This window comes from Hemitrygon akajei, chromosome 8, assembly GCF_048418815.1.
Source record: "Hemitrygon akajei chromosome 8, sHemAka1.3, whole genome shotgun sequence".
Taxonomy (NCBI): Eukaryota; Metazoa; Chordata; class Chondrichthyes; order Myliobatiformes; family Dasyatidae; genus Hemitrygon; species Hemitrygon akajei.
In genome coordinates, this window is record NC_133131.1 from 97,309,358 (window position 1) to 97,331,831 (window position 22,474).

At 39.0% G+C, this 22,474-nt stretch overlaps 1 protein-coding gene across 1 annotated transcript in view; it reads right to left on the bottom strand.

Moving 5' to 3' along the window:
• Positions 1-22,474, bottom strand: part of hepacam2 (HEPACAM family member 2) — a 77,171-nt gene that overhangs the window by 34,444 nt on the left and 20,253 nt on the right. Inside the window, exons 4-6 of the mRNA XM_073054233.1 lie at positions 12,515-12,811; positions 1,283-1,408; positions 376-400 (exon numbers count right to left, since the gene is read on the bottom strand). Coding sequence (XP_072910334.1) covers positions 376-400; positions 1,283-1,408; positions 12,515-12,811 — 448 coding nt within the window. The remainder of the gene's footprint in view (positions 1-375; positions 401-1,282; positions 1,409-12,514; positions 12,812-22,474) is intronic.

Consider the following 22,474-nt stretch of genomic DNA (forward strand, 5'->3'; position numbering starts at 1 on the left):
AACAGTTGGTAAACAAATGAAGAAAAGAAACAGCATGCATCGATAAGGAGATAAGACAGTAGAGCAAAGCTTCAGGGCATGTAAACGTAACTAAAAGAGGCCTAAAATCGCAAGCAATGTGCAGGAAATAAGGATACAGTATTTTAGAATAGTTGGCATGTTCCATGAAATGGAAGGACTAATTGAGAAGTATTTTCAGTGAAGCTCCCAATTTGGGAATAAAAATGACTTGTTATATAACTACCCAATTAATTTAAACTTCACTGACTTGTAGTTTTAAGATATTTCCCAGTGCCAGGATAAAAAGCAAAGCCATAGGAAAATCCAATGTGTATAAATGCAAGTTAAAATATTTTTTAAAATAGATTGTTTTACCTGTGGTATGGCTCCTTCTTGACAACTATTAGAAAGAAAACAAATTGTCACATTCATCAAAACATGCTGTACGTATACAATAAATACATTCAAAGCCACACAAAATTAGAAGCAACAAGTACAGAGTAAGAGCTGGAATTGCAGTGAAGGAATCTGAAGATGCTAGAGCTTCACTTTACTGCTGCTAAAGGTACCAGCAATGTCATATCTTCATCACGGGTAGCCTCTTGGGGAGTTGGTAGCTCTCACTGAGGAGCAGAAGGAGGCTGTGCATGATGTCTGTTAATGAGGGATAATTGTTGCACACCAACAACCACAGGGTTTTGACAGAGTGAGGCATTGGTCTGATGGCAAGAAAGTCCATATTAACTGGAAACTAGGCTCTGCTACATAGACTCAGCACAACATTGATCTCTAAAAACACAGTTGTATACAGTGAGCACCCGTTCACCTTTCACAAAGGCACACAAGCTGCTTAGACTGCATCTGGAGTTTTCTATGCATTTCTGGTTGTTCCCTACAGGAAGGATATGTTTGCGCTGGAGATTGGTGGATCTACTCTGCACTGGGTATTGCCTGGTTTCTCAAACTTCCCTTTAATCAAATCTCCAAATTAATTTCTTGTTGTCATTCAATAATTGTCTCAACACAATGATTCTTGAGATTTCATTTTACTAAATGTGCTCTCAAATTAATTTTATTGGTTGACTACAATATTGCAAATTACTGATTTTATTATTTTTAAATAGAACAATTTCCTTACAAAACTTCAGCTAATGTTACTAAATGAAGGTGAGAGTAATGACAAGGGAAATTCAGAAATTATTTTTATTGCTATTAGGCTTTAAGTTAATGAAAATTAAGAACAAAATCCACAAGAAATTGAGTTTTTGTTGGTGCAACATACCTTTTCGAGGAAAGCATCTTCTCAGAATGAAGTAAAGAAGTATGCAGCCAATCAGAGTCAAAGTCAATCCAACAATTATTACCAATGAGTGAAGGGAACTGCTTTTATGTTTCTGTTTTTCTTGACCTATGAATCATACAATCAGAAGAGTGTAATGTATTATTGCCACTGCAAAGCACAAGATTCAATGAATATGAAGAATTACACTGCTACATCATCTGGGAAGATTCACCCAGTTCCTGACAGATCATGTCTAGGAATTAGAGCTGGAGTTGAGTGTATTCAGGATCATCTGGGAGGCTAAGGCCATTGAAGATGAGACTTATACTGAGCAGATCACACCTGAGATACAGGCTACAGATAGATGTGTGACCACCATGGAAAGCATCAGGAGTAGGCAGGGTTCCCCCGAGGCTATTCCCCTCACCACGAGGTACACTGCATTGGATACTTTTAGAGGCTGGCAGCAGCAGTCAGGTCTCTGACACTACAACTGGCTCTGAGGCTCAGAGGGGAAGAGTCCAGTCAGACAGGGTGATTGTGATAAGAGACTCTGTAGTGAGGGGAACAGACAGGAGATTTGATGGCCACAGAAGAGACACTAAGATGGTATGTCGCAACTCAAGTGCCAAGGTCAAAGTTGTCTTTGAGGGGGAGCAGAAAATTCTTGCGGGGGATTTGAACAGCCAGAGATTGTTGTACATGTTGATACAAATTACATAGTAGAACAAGGGATGAAGTCCTGCAGAATGAGTAGAGATATAAATTTGAGAAGCAGGACCTTAAGGGCAGTGATCTCTGGATTGCATCCACCACTAGCGAGGTCAGAAAACAAGGTATAGGCCAGATGAATTTATTACTGAAGAGCTGAAGCAGCGCGCAAGGATTCAGGTTCTTGGACCATTGGGGTAGAGGTGATCTGTACAAGTGGGACAGGTCGCACTTGAACCAGAGAAGGAACAATGCTCCTGCAGAAAACTGCTAGATGGCAAGGGGCTGGGACTCTGAGTGAGCAGATCATGGGATAAGTAGTAGCCAGAAAGGTCTAACCTGATAAGTAGGATTACCAAGGACATAGTAAAGGTAGAGAAAGGAATACTCAGTTAAACAGCATTTATTTCAAAGCTTGAAGTTTAACAGGTAAGGCAGATGAACTCATAGCTCTGAGGACTGGGATGTTATAGCCATAACTCAAACATATCTGAGAAGGGCAAGATTGACAGCTGTCTTCTCCAGGATACAGATGCTACAGCCATGATGTAGGTACAGATAAGTGAGGAGGCGTGTAGCCTACTTGATAAGGGAGGGCATAACAGTGGCAATTAGAGATGACATCATTGGGGAATCATCCAGAAAGACCATATGAGCAGAACCCAGAAACAAGAAGGTGAGGGTCACTCTAGTGGGTCTGAATTTTAGACCTCCCTCCGCCCCCCCACAAATAAACTTAAGGAGCAACTGCATAGAGAAATTAGTCATTACTTGTGGTTTAAGAATAATAGGGCTCTGTTCGTAGGAGATTTAAATTTCCACAGTATTGGATGAGCCAGCCAGACTGTAAGGGCATGGATGAGGTAGATTTTGTGAAATATTCAAGAAAATGTCCTGAGACGATATATGGAGGGCTGTACTTTGGACGGGGCAGTACTGGACCTCCTTTTGGGAGAACAAAGCAGCAACTATCTGAGATGCCATCAGGGAACACTGGCTTTGATGACCATTATTCTATTACCTGTAAAATGATGATGGAAAGGATAAGCCCAATTGTTCAGATCCTAAACTACAGCAGAGGTAACTTTGGAGGAATTATAAAGGATCTAGCAAGGGTCGATTGGATGAGCCTCTTTGAAAGAAAATAATTGAATGACAAGTGGGACGACTTTAAGAGTGTGATAGTAAATGTCTGTGAGCATTATGGTCCTGTTCAGGTGAAGCGTTAACTAGCAAGTCAAGTCAAGTCAAGTTAATTGCCATTTAACTATGTATATAACAAAGACAATATTTATAGAATTGAGATACTTCTTCCAACCAGGGTGCAAAGCACAGTAGTACACATGGCACGTGATAGCTTACAAAGGTAAGGATATGGATGAATTACACAAATAACAAACTAAAGTGCATTAATATTAAATATTGTAGGGTACGGAGCAGATTAACCAGTGATATTTCGAATACAATGCAGCCAGGAGTTCAGAAGCCTAATGGCCTGGGGAAAGAAACTGTTTCTCAGCCTGACAGTTCTTGTTTTTATGCATCAGAGTCTCCTGCCTGATGGGAAAAAGTCAAAGACGATGCTGGATGGATGGGTGGGATCCTTAGTGATACTAAGGGCCCTATGTATGCAATCCTCCTGATAAATGTCCCAGATGGATGGTAGAGAGACCCCTGTGATCCTCTCATCTGTTCTCACAGTAGGGACTTCAGGTCCGTTGCTCAACTACTCCCATACGAGATGGAGATGCAACTTGCCAAAAATTCTCAACTGTGCTCCTGTTAAACGCACTTAAGATGGGATGGAAGCTTTGCTTGCCTCAATCATCTTAGGAAGCGGAAGCACTGCTGTGCCTTCTTGTCCAGGGAGATGATATTGAGGGACCAGGTGAGCTCATCCGTGATGCAAACTCCCAGGAACTTGGTGCATTTAACTCTCTCTACAGAGCAGCCATGTATTCGCAGAAGGGGGTGGTTAGTCTGCACCTTCCTGAACTCCACCATGATTTCTTTTGTCTTCTCCACATTCAGGCGTAGGTTGTTCTTCTCACACTAATGCACCAGCCGCTCTGCTTCCTCTCTATATTCCATCTCATTATTGGTTGTTACGGCCAAATGTAGGGCACCTTGGCTGATGAGACATATTGAGGCTCTGGTCAAGAATAAGGAGGTCGGGATCAAGATAATCCCTTGATGGCTATAAAAAAAATCAAGAATGCTCTTAAGACGGCAAACAGATGGTATGAGATGGATCTGGTAGGTAAAGTTAAGGAAAATCTCGAAAGTATCAATTGTTATATTAAGAGTGAAACGGTGGCTATGGAGAGAGTAGGCCCCCTTGGAGATCAGAACAGAAGGGCTGCTGATGTCCTGAGCTGCCGAAGATGAGTGGAATTTTTGACAAATATTTCCCCTTGTTTACTGAGAAGAAAATCATATTTTCTCATTAAATAATGGAAACAAATAGAAATATTTTAGAGAACATTCTTATTGCCTGTGAAGATAGATCATGTCCACATGTTAGGGTTTTAAATTGGATCAGAATTAATTTTGTAGGATTTGGACAGGATCTATTAGAGGATGATTGGTGAGCCTCTGAAAGGAAAGAGATAAATTGCAAGTTGGAGACTTTTAAGAGTGTGTCTTACAGCACAGAAAGATGGATACATTTCAGGAGACTGTGCAGGACCTTTCAGAGATTCTTGCTTCATCGTTAGCTACTTGTGAAGTTCCCAAAGGTTGAAAGATGGTCAATATTTTCCATTGTTTTAAAAAGGGCAGAAAGGAGATGCCAGGGAACAACTACAGGCTGATGAACCTGACATCAGTAATGGGAAAGTTACAGGAGGGCATTCTGAGGGACAGGGTCTATCAGCATTTAGATAGACAGAATCCAATTAGTAAGAGTCAGTATGGCATTGTGCATGTGGGAAGTTATGCTTCAATGTCCAAAGTACAAAGTAAATTTATTATTAAAGTCTCTATATGTTACCATATATGACCTTGAGATTCATTTTCATGTAGACATTTACAGGAAAAACAAAGGGAAAAAAAGCATTTTAACAAAGACTGACAAACAACCAATGTGCAAAAGACAAACTGGGAAAATGAAAAACATACTAAGAACATGAGTTGTAACAAACTTTTGAACAACTTTTAAGATCTTTTTGAAGAAATAACCAAAAATTGTAGATGAGGGTAGGACAATAGATGTTGTCTATATGGATTTTACCGAGGTCTTGGCCAAGCTCCCACAAGGTAGGCTGGTCTGGAAGGTTAGGTCCCATGGATTCCACCTAACGTGGATTCAAAATTGGCTCGGAGATTGGAAGCAAAGTGTAGTGGTTGAAGGCTGTTTCTTGGAATGAAGACATGTGGTTATCATTGTGCCACAGTGGTTGGTGATGGGACCCTTGTTATTCGATATTCATATAATTGATTTATTAGGATGTGAACACACAGGGCTTGATCAGTATATTTGTGGATGATGTGAAATTAGGAGGTGCAGTTGCTAGTGAAAAAAAATATCATAGAGAAAAGGATCCTGATCAATTGGGGAAATGGGCCAAGAAATGACAAATGGATTTTAATACAGTGTAAGGTGGTGCATTTTTGGAAAGTCAAACCAGTGTAGGACTTGTACTATGAATGGTAATGTACGATGGAGTGTAATGGAACAAAGGGACTTAGGATTACCAATACATAGTTCATTGAAAGCAGTGATACAGGTAGACAGGGAGTTAGAATACTGACTTTCATCCATGAGGACATTGAGTATAGGAGTTGGGATATTACATTGAAGTTGTATATGTCATGGGTAAGACTGCATTTGCAGTATTGTGTACAGTTTTAGTTACCCCATTATTTGAAAGAAGTGGAAAGAAGGCTGAAATGATTTATAACATATATGTCAAACTCAAGGCCCGTGGGCCAAATCCAGCCCGCGGTGGAATTATCTTTGGCCCGCGAGATATTATCTAATTACTATTAAAGCTGGCCCCAGTAATCGAAGCGCCTATGGCGTATGATATGGCTAATGCTGAGTTTATTCAGGTACCAGGTTTTCAGGGTTTTTAGTGTTTATTCGGCAGTCTTGTTCGGCAGTCTTCTTCATAAGAAACAGAATTTGTAAATTGAAACACTTTGTAGTTATAGCAGAGACTGAGATACATGAGAGCAGGCTGAAAAAACGGAGGCAACGAAAGCTGCGTTCGCACGCGTCCGACTGATCCGGCCCACATGAAGCTGCATTTTGCTCAATCCGGCCCGTGATCTAAAATGAGTTTGACACCCCTGATTTATAATGTTGTCAAGAGTATAGGGTCATTAGAGAGTTTAGCCGAGCTAGGTTTTTATTCCTTGGAACATAAGAAAATGAGGGGACGATCTTACTGAAATTTTAAAATTATGATGGGCATATTTAATGCAGATGGTAACAGTCATTTCCCAGGATAGAGGAATGCAAAACTAGACGATATAGGTTCAGGTTGAGAAGAGAAAGGTTTTTTTAAAATAAGAACTTGATGAGCAACCTTTTCAATCAGAGGGTGGTGAGTACATGGAATGAGCTGCCTGAAGAAAGGGTTGAGGCAGGTGCAATGTTATCATTTAAGAAGCACTTGGATAGGTCTGTGGTGGAGTGGGGTTTAGAGAAATAGGGGCACTGGAAATTGGGACTAGCTAGGTGGGTACCAAGGTCGACAAGGACTCTAGGTTGTCAGCAATTGTTAGTTTAGGATTGTGACAGATGCCAGTAATGATATCTGGATGCCTGATCACAGTTTAACCTTGGTGAAAAGGTTAGGTTAAATATTAAGGTGTATTCTCCAATTCGCATTTATGCCAATTGTTTGTTAAAAATATCCCATGGAGAGAGAATACTGCCATTTCCATGTTAACAGGGAATAGAGTGATGCATCCTTCTACCTGGTTAATGCTCTTCCCATAAAATAATATTTCCAAAAATTCATCTTCTCCGATCTCAACAACCAATCATCAACATGCACAGTAATGTCGAACATAACAGCACCAGAACAGGTCCTTCCGCGCATGATGCCTGCACTACCTATGACGCCAATCTAAACTATTTCAATCTGCTTCCATAAAGTCCATCTTCCTCTAATCTGTTTATTTTTATGCTTCTTAAATTTGCTCTTACATCTGACAAATGCTGTCAATTTCCACAACTGCTCTAAGCTTTGTGACCTTCACTGGTTCTATCCACACTATCATACTTTGTAATTCATTAACAACACAGAGGGAGTGGAGGTTGTGATATCTCTGCTCCAGTGGTATGTATAGTGTTAGAAAAGCAGGAAGAACTGGATGTAATGATTAGTGTACCATTCTGATTCTATTTTGCAACTATCTCTGACTGAAACCTGTACTCCAATTGTGCCTATCAGTCATCAGGTTGGCCCAGATTTCACTGCAGATGTCAACATGGGTTAAAGTTCCTGAAAAAAGTTTATGAAAATATTCAGCTTTTGGAGTTTATGAGAATAACTATATTACTGAAAATTATGATGCCAAAGTTCCAAAGTTCCTCATGAATTCTAACCCTGAAAATCAAGATGTCACATTTTGTTTCATCTAGAATTTACATTTTCATTGCCTACACCAATCAACTATACAAAGCTAATCTGAGTTGTCTGCAAGGTATATTTTTGTAAACACTATACATACAAATACAATGGTAAGTGTTTGGAGACAGTTGTCATGATCTGTGATTAAGTCATTTAGATTCACTATTGTCTTCATTTTATCTTCCTCTGGTTTCATTAAATCGCGGTACATCATATATTAGGAGAGAGAATATTACCTGCAATGAAAGGTGTTTGGATACATTGAGATGAAATCTCTACTTAGAAAATATGTTCTTACCTAGGCCATTCGTGTGACCCTCAGAGGAAAACACTTGGATGGCAACAACCAGTTAAATGTTATTTCCATTTTCCAAGCAGTGAGTATTTTGTACAGAGCCTCACTTTTAAGTGGTGTGGGTGCAGTATTACTGAGTAAAGCAGATATCACCATGGTGATCCTGTCTGCACTGATTATGGTAAAACATTATGAACACTGGGCAGCTGCTGGCTTTATTTACATTCTTACAATACACCTGTCCTGCAATGTGAAGACTTGATAAAAGCGTAATATAAAAGTGTAAAAAGAGCTGCATGTTCATTGCTGGCAGTCAGCTTATAAAGCACAGCTTCACAGAATGTCAGGTCTCTCCTGTCAACCCAATGAGTCTGTAATATTGTTTCTTCTATTTGCTGAAATTTTATAACATTGACAGTGTGGATCAGATTGAGAAAAATAATGTATGGAAACTTCTATAAAAAAAACTAAAACAGTCATGTTTCATCATCATGTGTAATAGTGCAGAATGTTGGCCAGTTCCCAGGAATAAATGATTTCCCAATATTCACTTTATTCATCTGTGGTAAAAGAAACACATCCAGTGATTGAATACATTTGCAAACTGAATGATTAAGTCATAAAGGTAAGTATTATTTCATGTTCATAAATCCTTGTCTAAATCAGACTCACAGCTGGTGTAATTCTGAACAAAAATGAAAATGTCACTCATCTGAGCAGTGTTCACTGTTTTTGACTTAAGATAACATCAGGTACAGCTGTGATGTAGTTCATAACATCTTGGTATACATCATATTCTATTGTAACACCAGCCATATAAAGCACAATGCATGCCACTCCATTTGCATCATGTCATGCTTAAACTATCAGCATTTAATACTGCTTCAGGAACATTTGCTGGGCAATGTATTTTCAAATCATATGCTGGCGTTGTTTTCACATGTCTTATATATTGCCCATTTTAAACAATTTTTTCACGTATATCCCATCTCCCACTGAACTGCTTGAATTAACTCAGGCTATATTGTTCCTGTTGTTCCAGTTTATAGTTTTCTATACAATTGGCAGCTGACAGAAACAATCTGTCATAAACAAATCTTTTCATAATTTTCAACTTCTTCCTTGGGTCTTCCCTTAATATTGTCTCCCTCAGTGAAAAGACTTCCATATATTTGTCTTATTTGTAATTATTCCTGTGCCTTACATTTGTTTCCCAGAAAATCCCAGCAGTGCATTTTTTTTTGTAACCATGTGGTTTCCAACAGCCCCGAGGCCTGGGAGCCAGAGTCAATATTAGACTAGAGTGTACATTTCTATATATCTATTTATGGGAATAATAATGGTTATGGACAGAATACTATTAACAAATGTTGGTGGTTAGTCAGGTCTCAGGCATCTCAAAATGAGAGCCTATCCCAGGTCACCCTACCAACTTGGCAGCTTATGGTTTTCAAATTTATAAAATTTTTAAAAATAAGATTTTTTTCTAAATGTTTCTTGATTAATGATGCTTATAAACTATTCAAATATATATTAAAGTTTCTAGCTAGTTTTTAAAATTACATTAATTTCATTCAAAGTCCCTTCCTGGAATGGTGACCCTTCTCAAATGAATGGGGCCCTTTTAGAGGTGGCTGCATATGCTGAGGACCATTCTTGTCAGTATATTACAAATCCACTACAAGACTCCAGGGGCACAGCAAGAAGTCAGATGGGCTGGCATCTGACCTCCAGTATCTTTTGTATTTCCGCTCAGATGTAGGCATATGGTAAACGTTTTCCCTGCACCTTCCACCTAGCTGTGAGCTTTCTACAGGGACATTGCTGCTTCTTACTGTACGAGTCCATAACCATTAATCTTCCTCTAACTGGGTGCACAGAAATACACACACTAGCCTAATGACTAAATTCCAAATCACTTCCTCTTTTTTCTATCCAAGGCATCAAATACAAAACCTAGGATCCCCTAGTCTCTTCACTAGTTTTATACCTCCCATGCACCTTCAAAAACATTTGCATCCCTGAGCTTCCTGTTTCTGTATTTTGAGTCAGGTATGTTTAATTCAAGATCTGTTAACCTGAGAATTCCACATTTCTCCACCGTGAACTGAAATTCCAGTAATTTTCACACTCCACTAAGTTTTCCAAGTTCACATCCTTCCTTGCAGTGCTTTGTAGTTTGGTATCATCAATGAATTCAGTGTAAATCTTCTTCTGCCCCAATCAAACCAAACTATATATCACAGAAGAATAAGAGATTGCATAGGAGATACCTTGCTCCTCAAATTTTAAAAATACCCTCTGGTAATCCACATATCATATACAGCATTCACTTTCAGATGGCCTCTTTAAAAAAAAGATGATTTACTGAAGCTTCATTTGTCTTTTAGAAATCCATGTTTCTAGTCCTTAGCTATCTACAGTCTGGCAGACCATCCAATTATAGACTTGTTTAACTTAAACCCATATATCTATAATTATGCATTCTCTTTGTTTAATCATTCATGTAATAATGACTACTCTTTATATTTCCAGCATTATTCTTGTTTCTAAAGATTTGGGGGAAATTGTGCTCATTACCATTACTGTTATCTCCTTATTATCCCTCACTTTTCTAGCACAATTATTCTGAAATTCTGAATTCTATTTTGGTTCTATTCATTTTTTTTAACTAAGGTATCTTAATAAAATTTTCTAAGCTGTGACTTTTCTACATTCAGGTTAGCTCCCTGTAAAGACCTTCTTTTATTATATTCGGCAAATAAATCTCTATAAGGATCTTCAGACATTCCCCACTCTCAAATGCAAGATGATCTCTTTATCCTTAAGGGATCAGCTCATTCCTTATTCATATTTCCAAATTATAATAGAAATCTCTCATATTTCCTAATGTATGAACCACCAGTCATTTCTACTTTTTTCTTCCCCTTTGTGTCTTTTTCCTTCCTTAGATAATTTTTCTTTTTTTTATTTTTGCCCCATGATTAAGGACTCTAAACCTAGACCTTTATACTTCCCTCTGCAACTGGATCCTTGAGTTTCTCGTCAGGAGACCACAGTAAATACAGATCAGGGATAACATATCCTCATCACTGATAATGAACACAGTCATTCCCCAAGGATGCATGCCCACTTCTCTATTCTCTCTACACTCTTGACAGTGTGGATGAGCCCAGCTCATAGACCATTTATAAATTCACAGATGACACCACTGTTGTTGCCAAAATCTCAGTTGTAATAAAGAGGTGTACAGGAGAAAGATGCATCAGCTGGTTGTGTGCTGTCATGACGACAACTTGACACTCAGAGTCAGCAAGACCAAGAAACTGTGGACTTCAGAAAGCAGAAGTCTGAGCACACACACCTATGAGTGGTGGAAAGACTGAGAAGTTTCAAGTTCCTGGGTGTCAACGTCTTCTTTGGTAATCTATTGATCCAATTCATTATGCAAGTGCCTCTGTATTATTCTGGGGTAGAGATCAATGAAATGAATAGAGGATAAAAAAGGGATCAAGGTATTACTGATACGGAATACTTTGGTGGCTTTAATATTAAAAGCACGTAAAAGCTTGGTTATTTATCACTACAGTAACAGGCACATTCCAGTACTGGTACTCTGAGAGAATGGAAAGACGGAAAGAGAAACAGCAGTCTGATCACCTGGCATATTTATTTAATGTGCATCTGCTAAATCTAGCGTGTGCTGTGTGTAAAGCAAAAATCTTCAAAGTATTCTAAATGGATTCCACCAATACAGAAAAATGAAACAAAGAAATGATGAAGGGTTTCGGCCCGAAACGTTGTTATTACCTCCTCCCATAGATGCTGTCTGGCCTGCTGAGTTCTGCCAGCATTTTGTATTTTTTAAATAAATGAGAACTTTTGTCCTGCAACATCAATCATTCAAATCTTGAATGATTTTGTCTATTCTAGTCCAAACATTTAAGGTAACTCTGAAGTGCTCCTTTAAGCAAACAACAGTGTTTTTAATGAAACTTTTAAACATTTTGGAGCACTATTAGAAGACAGAAGATTACATGTCTTAAATAATCATTTTCTAAATTAGCTATTTTAGTCCATTATAATTTAATATATTAATCTGTAGAAAATAAAATTAGATATTTTTCAGGCCATAGAGTTTGTGGACAGAAGTTTTAGCTTGCCACACTGTTTAGCACTGAGGCAATAAAGAATGAGTATGCTGAGTGTTTTACAGTAAGGCTAAATCATTAATATCTTACTTTTCAATTGATGTTCCTAATTCCAACAGGGCACTTTGTAAAGCAGGAAAATTTCGAGGAAGACTGGCACATTGACACAAGTTTTGCGATTAAACTCCACATGAATGAAATCTTGGTGTTGCTGCCACTTTTATAATTGAATGGCAGCAAAATCTGATAACTTCACCATCATCTCTTCAAAAGGAACAATTCTCATTTGAAAAGAATCACATTTTGAAAGTAATATTAACTCAATAATCAGCTTAATTCCCTTTGTTTGCAATCTGCCTGGAGTTATAAAATTCCATTTTCATTCACTGGAAGGGCATGTTATGCATATGGCAATTTAATTCCATATACTGAGAAGAATTACAATCACATTATCTATAAAAAGTTGCCATTAATGAGTTCCAGTACGTACCAGTAGCAGACAGAATGAGTGTGAATTGAGTTTCATCCCGTTTGCCAGTGATATTGTTGTAGACACAGCACATGTAATCAGCTTTCTCTGGGACTTTCTCAGACATGATATTTAATACTGGACCTCGATGGATAGGTGTTGTCTTGTTGTTGGCTTTTTGGAACCATGAGTAGACATTCGGTGGGTTGGAATTTGCCGAACATTTAAACCACACTGGTTCTCCTTTGCCAACAGCAAAAACCCCTTCACTAATTTTGAATCGGGGTTCAGACTTCACCATCAAGTCATAGGGCCCATCTGAAAAAGAAATTACATGAAAAGGAGTAATAAATAATAATAAATGATCATAATAAATAATGACAATAAAAATTCTAATGTGACAAATGCCTTCAGATTTTTGGATTGTGATGAAACTCAAAGAGTAAATTATGATTTCTAGGTTGAAATTTTTGTCAATCAGGTTGCCCGGTGTCAGAGAATTCATTCACTTTTCATTTGTTTGACAACATTACAATGAAGATCAGATGGGTTTTACAATGTGCTGGATTATTACCATGCCAGGAAGAGATAAAGGCTCCTGTAATTGAGTTCAGTTATTCTGTATTTCAGTTTCAGCATTTAAGGTCTTCATTTTCTAATTCTCACTTCATACTCGATTAGTTATTTATCATGTGAGATGGAGGTCATTCAGCCAGCTCCTAGAAGAAGAAATTGCATCACTTCTCTGTATCCTTGCAATTTATTCTCTTCATATCCCCATCAGTTCCTTGTTGATGCGTTTAGTCACTTACTTATACTAAGGGATCGTTAACAAGGAAAGTCATTTCTACCGGTGAGTGAGACAAGAACGAGGAGATATAGCTCAAGATTCAGAGGAATAGATTTAGGATGGAGATGAGGAGAAACTAATTTTCCCAAAGAGTTGTGAATCTGTGGAATTTTCTACCCAGGAAAGCAATAGAGGCTACCTCATTAAAATACCTTTAAGACACAATTAGATAGATTTTTGTATGGCAGGGCAATTCTGAGTTTTGGAGAAAAGGCAGGTAGATGGAGCTGCATCCATGGTCAAATCGGCCATGATCTTCTTGAATGGCAGAGAAGGCTCGGCGAGCCGGATGGCCTACTCCTGCTCCTATTTCTTATGTTCTTATGTTGCATACAGCTAATGAGGTGACACTCCTACAGAAACTGTCCATGCATCTACCTTAAAGAAACACTATTATGACTAAATCTCCAGCTTGAAAACTATATTTTATAACATTGCCCACACTGTGAACTGTGAAAAGATAACAGTGACGAGTAGTTCAAATATTCAATTATTTGGTCAATGCATGGCGCCAATATAATTCAGCCATTCAAATTATAATTTCTTTTGCAGAGGAGTTCCCAGTATCATCAGGAGGTGGTGGTGGAAGAAGTGAGGTTGGAATTTTAGGAGCAAGAGCAAGAGATACAAATTCATGTAAACTCAATCCCATTTGCCAAATGCTGAAACAGGATACAACTCTTCAGTTGAGGATGTTTTGATGTGTGCGACTCACATTTTTCACAGGCTTCAAATACATAATATAATTATCACACAGTATCACAATATTCACTGCGCATACTTGGCTACCGTTCATGTTCAACAGTCTCGTGTATTAAGACTCATTCACATTAAAGAGCTGAATTGAATTAATGGAAATGCAATGCACAGAGGTGAAAATCTAGTGAATTGCTTTTAAATGGACCTTCCAATTACAATGCGCAAAAAATTATTGTGCCACGTGAGAGAACTTCTAGTTTGCTCCAGTCATTGTGATTGTAACTGCCACTTCAGCTGCTGTAGACAAACCTGAGTTCTTCCAGGCTAGCACAGCACTTGGATTCCACACACTCCATAACACCATAAGATATAGGAACAGAATTAGGCCACTTGGCTCATCAAATCTGCTTGCCATTTTACAACGGCTGATCCAATTTTCCTCTCAGCCCCAATCCCCTGCCTTCTCCCTGTATCCCTTCATGCCCTGACCAATCAAGAATCTATCAGCCTCTGCCTTAAATATACATAAAGACTTGGTCTCCACGGCTGCCCATGGGAAATCATTTCATATGCCTGAAAACTCAAGTACTTTAAAATCATAATAAAGTGCTTATTTCATTTTTTTGCCTTTTAACTGGTTCCACTATCTTGTTGTAATACACTTTCTTTAAAACAAATAAATTCCAAGGTGATTCAAGGGAGTGCACAACCCAAAACCACATAATGTACTGTTGTGACATGTTGAAAAAGTCAAGGCATTCAAAGTCTGAATGAATCTTATCAAGGAAATACTGTCTCTGCAATATTAAGTGCCAATAATCAAATGAGAGCGTCAATACTTTTTGATAAAGCATATTTCAATTTGTATAAATGCCATCTGAAGGTTACACCTCAAAGTGCTGAGCATTGACAATTCAATCCTGCAGAAAATGGATTCATAGTTTTCAGTTACAATTCACAAAAAAAAACTTAGGTTTAGAGACATTTTTACTTCAGAAAACCCAAAATGAAGTGCCCATTTAAAGACAGAGCAGCTTGCCGAAGTTTACTCTGAGATGACTTCAAGGAAGTGCAGGAGGTGCAGAAATCATACACTTATTTTTCTCAGCAAGCTCTGACAGGTAGACTTTACCCAGGTAATCATGATTAGTCAGATGTAAATGTCACCAGCTAATAAATCTTAGTGAAATTGTTAATGCACTGGGAAACCATAAAGATGAATGCATTTGGGCTTCCTTCAAGATTCAGATTTATCTACCCAAGTCATTCCCACATAAGAAAACAATGTACAGTTCAGTTTGGATCCTCGATTCAAAGTTCAAAGTAATTTATTATCAAAGTACATATACATCATCATATACAACTCAATAAGACCAAAAACCATAATATAATCGATGAAGGACTGCATCAACAGGGTGGACAACCAATGTGCAAAAGACAACAAGCTGTGCCAATACAAAAAGGAAAAAAAAAACGAATTATACCTTGACACACCTTCTATACGCGGACAGTTTAAAATTATACATTTCTTCATCAGAAATTAATTCAAATAGTAGAACTAATTCTGAAAGATTAAAAACATGAACTTTGGACTGTATAAGTGCAAAACATTAAACATAAAGAAAGGTGCAGTAGAGCTGATAAGTTACAAACAGAGCAGCAAGATACAATAGCACTGATGAATGAATATGAAACACAAGTATCTGGGATATCAACAAGCAAAGTAAATAAAGGGAAAGCTTTTGACAGAATTTACTTCAAATTCTGGTGGGGGTCATCAGTTCCACAGCTAAACGTTGACTCATAGCGCCTAATGGACGAAGCTAAGAATGACCTCACATAGTGCTCTTTGGAGCAGCTCAGTTATCTTAACCTGTTACTAAAAGTGTTCCTCTGTGCAGTCAAGGTGGCACGCAGAGGCTAAGAAACATTGCCCACAATTGCCAGAATTTTCCATAGGGTCAAGTTTCACTCTTATAACAAAGCTAGCCTTTCTAATCAGCTTGTTGATGCCATTGCCCCAGCACAACACCGCATAAAAGATTGCACTGGCAACAGCAGACTGGTAGAACATGTAAAGGAGAGGCCTGCATACTCCAAAGGACCTCAGTCTCCTCAGGAAGTAGAGGCAACTCTGACCTTTCTTGTACACAACCTTCTTGTAAATCTTCAGAAAGCCACAATACTAAACATGATTAGAATAGTCAGAAAGTTCCTAGCAATTGAAAAATTAGTGTGTTTGTCTATGCCTGTACCTCAGGTTTTAGCAGCTTGAGCTGAGAAAAAAAAAATGAAATCAATAAATAAATAAGCTAGCAAGCAAGCAATAAATATCGAGAACATGAGTCCTTGAAACTGAGTCCATTCATTGTGGGAACAGTTCAGTGATGGGGCTAGTGAAGTTATCACTTCTGGTTCAAGAGCCTGATGGTTGAAGGGTAATAACTGTTCCTGAACCTGGTGGTGTGAGTCCTGAGGCTCCTATATTTTCTTTCTGATGGCAGCAACAAGAAGACAGCATGACCTGGGTGGTGGCCATCCCTGATGGTGAATGCTGCTTATCTGCAACAACCTGTGTAGATGTGCTCAGTGGTGGGGAGGACATTACCATGATAGACGATTAACCTTGGCCATTTTGTTTTCAGTGATGAAACCAAGAATTGCAGTGTTTGCTGAGGTCACGATGGAATTGACTGCATTAGAGTTTTCCCTTTCAACCTTAATTGTTAAGATTCATATCAAGATAAACAATGATGATCAATATACAAGGAACAGCACCAATATTTTTTTTAAAAGAAGGCAGAGGGAATAAAATTCAGAAATAAAAAGAAGCATTTAATATCTTACAATACTGCATCTATTTTGTATTACTCATCTTGGTGCTTTGGACTAAGCTACAATATGCCTAACATACCACCTGTTCTTCAGATCCCGAGACGAACGACAAACAAACGCCAGAGTACACATTGATAACATTTTACTGCTGGTGTTATTATTTTGATTACTTTTCACTATATTGCAAGCTTCGGTCGCCAAGCAGCTGGCAAGTACAAATAACAGATGATGCTTCATCACAGTTCAACAGACCAGAGTCTGTGGGTAGGTTGTAAACCCTTTAGGTTCAACCTAATTGAGAACATAAAGTGCATGACCAGAGTGCTCCCCGTCACCCATCTGGCAGCTTCCAGAATCCAAAACCTCTCAAATATTTACCTAATTCGCTCTGAAACATTCCCACCTCGGTTTCTCTTTGGTCTTCTTGGACAGTCGGTTCCTCATGCTTGCCACCATGCTATTAAATAGGAGTTACATACAGTGTATCCTATCCACAGGCCTCCTTTGTCCTGCACTTGAAACACTGGGTTGTGTCTTGCTGTTTACAGCCTGCTGCCCAAACCCACTATCTGTGGCGTCTATATACCCTCCCTTAGCTTTGTCAGACATTGCTGGTCCATGGTTTTTTTGCACCATTGAATAGTATGAACAAAGTAGATTGCCCCTAGGGAAGTGCACACGAGGGATTAGTTAACATTTCTCTGCCACATGCTCTATTTTAATTTGTAAATTTGATTCGGATCATTTATTTGCTTTGCAATCAGAAGAATGGTGTGATGGACAATGTCAGCGAGTAGATAAACTGCACGGTTGCTGAGAATAAGATTTGGAGTTGCATGTACTGGTAAAGCTATCAAAAAATAGGCTGTGAACAACCCAGGCAGTAAATAGTCATATCAATTGCCTCCATCCCCACATCAGTTCTGCTGCCTTCTTTTATTTTGCTTTCCTTTTTCATTCATCTCCTCAGCTATTTACCATAAAGCTGATGGCAATGTTGTCTGGCATGCAGTAGACTACCACAGATTTTGGCAGCATCTCTGCCAAGTGCCGCAAGAATGTTCCAGGTGGTGAAGGCATTGTTTCAAATGCCCGGTGTTCCACTCAGTCACAGTTTAGTGACAGCACAGCTTTCATAGTAAATGTAGATATGCAGATGTGCATGGTTTTCACACTAGACCTATGAATCATGTCTGACGCAGACAGCTCCATTGCCAAACTTAGATTTAGATTCATGACTTAAATGCAACTGATGCAGAATACTGTTGGAGATTGTAAGTTAATATACAAGCTACATCACTTGAAACCTTTAGTTGCACAGTAGAGCACATAGGGTAGAAGGTAGAGTTAACATGGAGTGCTCACAAGCAACCTTTCTGCAGCTAGTGAAACTCTTTAATCTGATGAAAACCATATGTCCTCACTACTTGCTCATCTCTAGCAAGGTAGAGTGAAGTATAGTTTGTTATCTTTGAATAGATAGTCAAGGTGACTTCCTTCTACAGTTGAAGCGAACAGCCAACTATTACTCTCTCAACATCCTGGCAATCTATGACGTCCACCTGCGAATCCTTCTCTCTTTCCTTTTTCTTGCTCTTCTAGAAACTTATTCAGTTTATTTTCCCAGTCATGTTGCATCCCAAAAGAAACGTCTTTTAAGGAACCATACCTGCAAATAACTATGATAACCAAAAGAAACGATCCCTTGAAATAGCACTGGTTGTGGGGAAAGACTCTTTCCTGCTGTCTAATGGAAGAGAAAACATTGATGCATGTTGAAGGCTGAACTGAACTTTGCATTGTCTCATCATGCACGTCTATCAGAACATGCTCGCCACAGATGGCATTTTGGAACTTCGATGGCACGTAGCACTTATAAAGGAAGTATGACTGAGCCCCAGTATGTTCTAGGATTTCTTTACATATATGATAGGATAGCTGCAAAAAAAAATGACTTCTAACTTTCTAATGGACACTTCACTGAGATTAAAGAAACCACGGAGACATACAGTGTTGCACAAAAGTCTAAGGCATATATAGCTAGGATGCCTAAGACTTCTGCACAATTAGGTAAAACTGTAAGGTTGGTTGGGAAACAGAAATAAGAGTGCTTAACTTCATATTAGCTCAGTAATATTAAATGTTATTTGGTAACTGGAAAGAGATAATATACAATATAGTGCAAAAGTCTTAGGTGCCTTATAGATATACCTAAAACTTTTGCACAGTGCTGTACACCTTAAATTTTCTGTATTCATGGGATCAACACAAAGAAGCACCATTTTGCCTATACACTCAGTGGCCAACATATTAGGTACCTTCTTAGTCAGATGCTTCCTGACAGATCAAAGAGAAGCACTGGAATTTAAGAAGAACTCGAGGGCAAAACAGTTCAGAAATTGTCCTGAGTGTGACACAGAGGGCAGAAATACATTGTGCCAAGGAGAAACAATCACAGAGAGTGAATTTGGAAATTAAGAGAGCCCAGTGTACCAGAATGTAGACTTTTAAAGAATTAAAACAGCATCATAGTTAATTTCAAAAATAGTCTGATTTTAAATTTGGTAGCACTGTAAGAAAAGCCTGGTAGTTAAAGATGAAATTACTGACTATTCTCAACATGTCTACTAGCAAATCTGGGATTCTCATGTGGTGGCTACTGACCTGAATTTGATGGGTAATCTCAGCCCATGATGATGCACCACAAACTGTCTGGAATATTGCTGGAGATCTGCTCCCGGTGCTGGTACTTAGTGCAATATCCACAATCCCATTCACTTGAGGAAGATGAGTTATGCTTTTCTGTGATTGGTACAGTGTTTAAAACTACTTTAAAGCCTTTGTGCTTTTAGATTATTTAGGGACAACAACCAGAGGTCATGGGTTAAGATGAAAGGCGAGGTTTAAAGGGAACATGAGGGGAAATTTCTTCACTCAGAGGGTCGTAAATGTGGAATGAGCTGCCAGCATAAGTAAGTGGTGCATGCAAGCTTGACTTCAACGTTTAAAGAAAGTTTGGATAGTAGGGGAAAGGAGGGCTATGGTTCCGGTGCAGGTCAATAAGAGTTGGCAGTTTACATGGTTCTGGCATAGACTAGAGGGGCTGAGCTCCTGTTTCTGTGCTGTACTTCTCTGTCACTCTATTACAAGTCTACAGTGGCAATTTTTAATATTTTTCAATTATTTTGTTTTGAACATTGTTCCAAATGCTTAAAATTCTAAGTTTAACATCCATGACAATCTACAAAGCTGCAAGCAGGGCATTGCCTCCAACAACGGCTCCCATTTCAAGGTTAGGTTCTATTTCACCCAGGCCATGCACTTTGCAGCATGGCAAGTTCATCTTTGGGTTACCTCTCAACATCTTCCATTGAGTGTAATGCAAGTGCTGTATGCCCTGACTAATCCAGAATATTATTTTCCCAAATATCACACGGAACGGCTAATTGCATTTCAAGGTATTGGTTTATAAATTCTTTGGCCTGCAGAACAAAATTAATCAGATAGCTGATTGAGAAACTGCATCACTATGTAGGAATGTGAGAATTGGCAGGAGGAGTGGGCTAGCTGGCTCCTCAAGCTTGTTCCACCATTAATCGAGGACGTGGCTGATGCCTACCTCTTTACACTGTCCATACACTCTTCGATTCCCTCAATATCCAGAAATCCATCTCTGTTTCCTGTGACTGATCCTGCATAGCTCACCAGGGTAGAAAATGCTAAAAGTTCTTCAGATGCACTGTATTAATCCATAACATCAACAATTCCTCCCCCCTTACACACACACAGATCCTGTTCAACCCACTGAGTTACTCCAGCAATTTAAATTTTTCTCCATAGTTGGTGCTCAACCTGTTGAGTTCCTCTAGCTGTTTTTGCATGCGCGCATGTTGCTTAAGGCTTTCAGCAGCACCTTCAGAATCTCCTGTGAAATTCTTCCAGTGGATTGCTTTTTGTTCCAGATTCCAGCAGCTGCAGTCTCTTCTGTCTCTAAGGAATCTCCACTCTGAACCTGAACAAATACTTCCTCATCTTCAAGCCAAACAGTCTACCCCTTTTTCTTAAACTGTGACCCTTTGTTGTAGCCTTCTCAGAGGCAGGGCAAACATCCAACCTGCTGAGTCCAGAAAGAATTTCAAAGCGTAAGAGAGATCTCACCTCAATCTTCTAAACTCTAGAAAGCAGTTTACACAATTCCTTCTCATGCAGCAAACCGCAGAAGCCATCTAATGAATTTTTGTTACACTTCTCTTCTGGAAGTACCGCCATTCGTTGTATCAAAACCAAAAGATTGCATGTGCTTTCACCAAGGCCCAAACAGCTGCAGTAAGGCCTCTTCCCTCCTGTGTACAAATCCCTTCTTAATAAAGGGGATTGTAACTTCTTGCCTCCCTAATCACTGGTTACGCCTGCTTTCAATAAAGCACACCGATAAATTCTGTGAGGATTCAGCTTGAGATCTATAACTTTAATTAACTTCTATAGATGTGTAGTGGAGAGGAAATTGACTGGCTGTATCACAGCCTGGTATGGAAACACCAATGCCCTTGAATTGAAAATCCTGCAAAATGTAATGGATACGGGCCAGTCCAATGTAAGTGAAGACCTCCCTGCATCTACACAGTGTTGTCACATCCATTGCCAAGGACCCCTACCACACAGGTCATGCTCTCTTCTGACTGCTGCCATGAGGCAGAAGGTGCAGGAGCCTCAGGACTCACACCACCAGGTTCAAGAACAGTTATTACCCCTCAGCCATCAAGCTCCTGAACCAGAGGAGATAATTTCACTCAACTTTACTTGTCCCATCACTAAACAGTTCACACAACCTATGGACTCTTCATCTCATGTTCTCAATACTTATTACTTATTTATTCTTTATTATTATTTCCTTTTTTCTTTTTGTATTTGCACAGTTTTTTGTCTTGCACACTGGTTGTCCACCCTGTTGGTGCACTATTTCATTCATACACAACACTCTTCCCTGCTCAGCTATAGACTTCAACACAAAATAGAGTGCATCTCAAAAATATACAATAAAATACATCTACTGTACAGACATCCACAGCAGAGTAAACATTATGTTCAGGCTTAAAGACTTAATCGCAGTGGAGGCTTTCTTACTCTTTGGGTAACACGTCTCCTGACAAGGATGGGTCAGTCTGCTTGGCAGGTGAGATTTGTGGCTGTGAAACAATTTCAGGTTCTTGGGCCTCCTCTCTGGTGGTTGTAGGAGTTGACTCTGGGACCGAGTCAGTAGTTCTGGCAGCTCTGTCCACCGTTCATCTCTAACAATTGACTCTGCTCTCCTCAACTGATTGATGTGTAATCGCCTGATGATATCAAACACAATCTCCACTGTGTAGGAGAGTGGTCCAGTTCTGTCTTAATCTTTCTGAATGCCCACTTTTGATCACCTTTATAATCCGTCACCAGGACTGCTGGTCCTGGAGTGAAACATTAAATTCCTAGTTTGAGGAGCCTTCAATTTGTCTCAGCTGTTTATCCTACATACTCCTTCTGAGACTGGGTTTAAGCAGATCCAAGCATTAATGCAAGGGACAACTCAGGAATGACATAGCTGGTGATTTGTTGGT